This window comes from Canis lupus, chromosome 4 (assembly GCF_003254725.2).
Source record: "Canis lupus dingo isolate Sandy chromosome 4, ASM325472v2, whole genome shotgun sequence".
Lineage (NCBI taxonomy): Eukaryota > Metazoa > Chordata > Mammalia > Carnivora > Canidae > Canis > Canis lupus.
In genome coordinates this window covers 49,382,471-49,387,828 of record NC_064246.1, presented here as the reverse complement: position 1 = coordinate 49,387,828, position 5,358 = coordinate 49,382,471, and the positions used below count along the sequence as shown (strand labels likewise).

Genomic DNA, 5,358 nt, shown 5'->3' with positions numbered 1-5,358 from the left:
GAGAAGTTCACCTTTTAGCCATTAGAATTATGTTAAATTCTAGCCTATGATTCATCCCTAGAGTTCAAGGAAAATATATTGTGTTGATAATAAAGTCATTTTAAATTGACTAAATCCAGTTTAAGTAACTGGATCTTTAGAGCTGACAGCATAAATATTTTTACTTTCCATTTTATGAAAATGAGTGGCTTTTGTTGCCCATGCCACTACATCGTATACCTTTCTAAAAGGGTCAGAATGAGATGCTAGAAGAATAAGTATAATGAAATTAAAATATAATTAATGACTTTAATAGTTATTTACATGTCAGAAAAAGAATGATTGGAAGATAGGCTTGTAGAAAATGTCAAAGTTGAAGCTCAGTAAGAAAAGGATGGAAAATACAAGAAAGAAAGTAAATATGTTCTAGAACATAAAGAAAATGTCTCGTGTGCTTTTCTAATGTTGAAATAAGCATAGATTCCACAAACTTTAAAATTGAAAACCCATAAGTGAAAAAGGAGAGTGGATGGCTCTGGATAATATTTGAAGACTTACTATTTTCTAAAACTGGTGAGCTAAAACTCACATAGTTAAGAGTTTCTAGATACCCTAAGTAAAATAAACCCAAAGAAAACAACACTTGAGCATATCATATTAAAATTCTTGAAATCTTAGAGACCATCTTAAAGAGATAGAGTAGGAGAAGAAAGGACAAATTATTCTAAGGAGCAGACCACAGCAGGATTTTGAAAGAGTGGAAGGCAGAAGAAAATCAAGTCATCTTTAAAGCACTGAATGCTGGAGAGTTGCTTAATTATTATAACATCAGATGAACTAGAATTTAAGAAATTTTATAAGTGTAAAGAACTTTCCATACTAGAAAAAAAAAGATATTAATTCCACAGGCAAATGCAACCATGCCAGATTTATATGCACATAATCATGTAGTCTTAAGATATATACAGTAAATTTAATTAGTTCTTCAGTAACACTGAAGTGCTAATATCCCCTCAAGATCCTGATCTCATTTTTTTTTGGATAAATATTCAGAAGTAGGATTGCTGGATCATATCCTAGTTCTATTTTTTTGTTGAGGAAACTCCATAACTCCATACTGTTTTCCACATTGGCTGCACCATTTTACACTTCCACCAACACTGTACAAAAGTTGCAACTTATCCACATTCTAGCCAATACTTGCTGTCTTTTGTTTTTTGATAATAGCCATCTTAACAGGTGTGAAGTGATATTTCATTATGGGTTTTATTTCCATTTCCCTGATGATCAGTGGCATTGAGCATCATTTCACATAACTTCTGGTTATTTGTAGGTCTTATTTGAAGAAATGTGTATTCCAATCTTCAGCCCATTTTTAATTTGGATTGTTAAGGCTTTTCTTGTTCACTTTTGTTGTAGGAGTTTCTTAGTATTTTAGAAATTAATCCCTTATCCAAATATAGTTTGCACACATTTTCTCCCATTCCATAAGATGCATTTTCACACTGATGTTGATACCTTTGCAGTGTAGAAGCTTCTTAGTTTAATATAGTTCCATGTATCTATTTTTGTTTTTGTTGTCATCTCTATGAAATCATTGCCAAGACCAATTTCCTGGAACTTCCCCCTATGTTGTCTTCTAGGAGTTACACAGTTTCAGGTCTTATATCTGCCTTTAATCCATTTTGAGTTGACTGTGGTGTATGGTACAAGATAAAGTTCCAGTTTCATTTTTTTTGCCTCTAGTATGCACCTTTTGCAGTTGTCACGACACTGTTTATTGAAAAGACTTTCCTTTTACCATGGTGTAATTTCAGCACCTTTATTTAAGATCAGTTGATCATAATTGTTGACTTATCTCTGGCCTCTCTATTCTGTTCCATTGGTCTGTTGTGTTGCTTTTTATTCTGGTACCATATTGTTGAATATATTTTGAAGTAGAGAAATGTGGATTCCAGCTTTGTATTTTCTTTAATTATTTTGTTTTTTTAGCACCCTTTGTGGTTCCATATGAATTTTAGAATCTATTTCTATAAATATTTGCATTGAGATATTAACAGGGATCACTATAGCACTATAATGTTCACTGCAGCATAATTCACAACAGCCAAAATGTGAAAACAACCTAAATGTCCATCAACACATGAATTAAGTATAGTATATGTGTGCAATGGGATATTATTCAACCTTTAAAAAGAAATCCCTAAACAAAATTTTAAAGTAAAAAATAAATAAAAATAAAAAGAAGAAACCCTTAACATAAAGTAAAAACATAGACAAACATTAAAGACATTATGGTAACTGAAATATGCCAGTCAAGGACAAATACTATATGATTTCACTTACACTCAAGGTGCCTAAAATAGTCAAGCTCATTAAAGCTGCATAGAATGGTGGTTGGCAAGAACTGGGGGGAGTGGGAAGTAGGGAATTGCTAACCAATGGAAAATTCCAAATTATGAAAGATGAAAGGTTCCAAAGATCTGTACAACACTTTGTCTATTGTTAATAATATTTTGTTGTACACTTAAAAAATGTAAGAAGATACATCTCATGGTAAGTGTTATTAACATAATACATAGTCATTGTAACTGAAATGGTAAATAGATCAATATACAATCATAACCGAAGATAACTCTTTTCTTTCTGTAACTTGAAGGAAATAAAGCAAATAAGTTATCAGTAAGAATAGATGAAGAAACTTGATTTATGAAAACCAATGTTACACTAATCGAATGCAGAATAAATACTATATGTTTATCTAGAACATTTAGTAAAATATACCAATACTGAGCAATAAAGAATATGTTCTCTACCATAGAGAAATTTTCCACTGGAAGTTAACTCCCCTGCCCCCTCTAAGCTAGGGAGATAAGAACTAGCATCCTATGGAATTCCAGTGTTAAAATGTCACATTGGAAATTTTAATATATGTTAAATTACCTAATAATATAAATGCAACATAATAAATCCAAGGAATGGAATTTCGTATTTAAGGGGCATTTAAGCTTTATTTCTATAGACTATGTAAGCATACACACATAGATCCTCTTCTAATTGCGCTCATAGATTAATGAAACTGTTTGGACATTTGGTAATCAGGGGAATTATAGTTTCACTTGTCAAAGCTACCTATAACTTTTCTGTTAAGTGCATTGTACTTCAAATTATTTTCTAAAATTATGTCTCATTTTAAGATACATAACTGAGATCTTATTTAACTTTTGTTTGATTATTAAAACTAACTCCTTACTATCAAATTTGATCTTATAAGATTTAGGGCACCTTTTATTCTTCAAGGCTACCAAATAAGTATAGATCAGAAGGAAAAACAACCCGTGTAAGAAAAAAAAGAAAAGGCTAACCTGGTCTCCTTCGCGCGACCCTTACAGCCGCTGGTCTCGGGGCACAATGGCAACTCTTAAGGAAAACCTGATTGCACCAGTTGCAGAAGAAGAAGCTGCAATCCCAAACAATAAGATCACTGTAGTAGGTGTTGGACAAGTTGGTATGGCATGTGCCATCAGCATTCTGGGAAAGTCTCTGGCTGATGAACTTGCCCTTGTGGATGTTTTAGAAGATAAACTCAGAGAAATGATGGATCTACAGCATGGGAGTTTATTTCTACAGACACCTAAAATTGTGGCAGATAAAGATTACTCTGTGACTGCCAATTCTAAGATTGTGGTGGTGACTGCAGGAGTCCGCCAGCAGGAGGGAGACAGCCGCCTCAATCTGGTGCAAAGGAATGTTAATGTCTTCAAATTCATTATTCTTCAGATAGTCAAGTACAGTCCTGATTGTATCATAATTGTGGTTTCCAACCCAGTGGATATTCTTACATATGTTACCTGGAAACTAAGTGGACTACCCAAGCACCGTGTGATTGGAAGTGGGTGTAATCTGGATTCTGCTAGATTTCGCTATTTTATGGCTAAAAAACTTGGCATTCATCCCAGCAGCTGCCATGGATGGATTTTGGGAGAACATGGCAACTCAAGTGTGGCTGTGTGGAGTGGAGTGAATGTGGCAGGTGTTTCTCTTCAGGAACTGAATCCAGAAATGGGAATAGACAACGACAGTGAAAATTGGAAGGAAGTGCATAAGATGGTGGTTGAAAGTGCCTATGAAGTCATCAAGCTAAAAGGATATACCAACTGGGCTATTGGATTAAGTGTGGCTGATCTCATTGAATCCATGTTGAAAAATCTCTCCAGGATTCATCCAGTGTCAACAATGGTGAAGGGCATGTATGGTATTGAGAAGGAAGTCTTCCTGAGTCTTCCGTGTATCCTGAACGCTCGGGGCTTAACCAATGTGATCAATCAGAAGCTGAAGGATGATGAGGTTGCCCAGCTCAAGAAAAGTGCAGATACCTTGTGGGATATCCAGAAAGACCTAAAAGATCTGTGACTTCTGGCTTCTAGACTGTAGAAATTTAAAACCATGATGTAATTAACTGTGAGCCTTTAGTTTTTCATCCATATTCATGGATCACAGTTTGCTTTTATCTTCCTAAATATGTGAATCTGGGCTCACAGAATCAAAGCCCATGCTTGGTTAATGCTTGCAATATGAGCCTTGAACAAATAAAATTAACTACTGTAAAAAAAAAAAAAAAAGAAAAAAAGAAAAAAAATGTATACTTAGGTGTTAATAAGTGAAATGCTCATTTTACTAATAAAAAGCAATTGAAATACAGAAATTGTACATTAGAAAAAAAATTCAGTACATTTAGTGAATATAAGCCTTTGGTTAGCTAGATAATGACATCTTTTTTACTGAGAACATTAGTTCTCCTGTTTTGTCTAACAAAGTTTTAATAATGTTTTTTAATCTTTGCTTCAATAAAGTCAAAAGTTCTTAAGAAATAAGTCTTCCCTGAAATAAGAATTAGGAGATCTGTATTCTACATATACAATATTAACTAACATTAAAACCTTATTCAGAATTCACTTAAATTTGCTGTTTAGGACCCTTCTTTACATAAATTAAGATTTCATGAAGCTTTGAATAGGACACTGTGGTGTCAAGGTCAACTGACAGAAAGCAAAGGACTTTGTAATCTTCAGCTTAACTCACCCAATGGCATCATATTAAGGTTATAAATTTGTTCCAAAGCTTTTAGTACTACCCAGAATTTCCTAAGGAAAGAAAAGTATTCATGAACAATCTACTCTTTAAACACACACAAACAGGGCAGCCTGGGTGGCTCAGCGGTTTAGCGCCACCTTCAGCCCAGGGCATGATCCTGGAGACCTGGGATCTAGTCCCATGTTGGGCTTCCTGCATGGAGCCTGTTTCTCCCTCTGCCTGTGTCTCTGCTTCTCTCCCTCTCTGTGTGTCTTTCATGAATAAATAAATAAAATTTAAAAAATT

The 5,358-nt window shown here is 34.2% G+C and overlaps 1 protein-coding gene across 1 annotated transcript; it reads left to right on the top strand.

Moving 5' to 3' along the window:
• Window positions 1–3,342: 3,342 nt before the first annotated feature.
• LOC112651742 (L-lactate dehydrogenase B chain-like) lies at window positions 3,343–4,553 on the top strand. The gene has a single exon (XM_025435060.3). The coding sequence runs from the start codon at window positions 3,391–3,393 to the stop codon at window positions 4,390–4,392; it is 1,002 nt and encodes a 333-aa protein (XP_025290845.1). The 5' UTR covers window positions 3,343–3,390; the 3' UTR covers window positions 4,393–4,553.
• The last annotated feature ends 805 nt before the right edge of the window (window positions 4,554–5,358 follow it).

Coding starts and splice junctions, on each gene's coding strand:
- LOC112651742 (XM_025435060.3), top strand. CDS start 3,391: ATGGCAACTCTTAAGGAAAACCTGATTGCACCAGTTGCAGAAGAAGAA.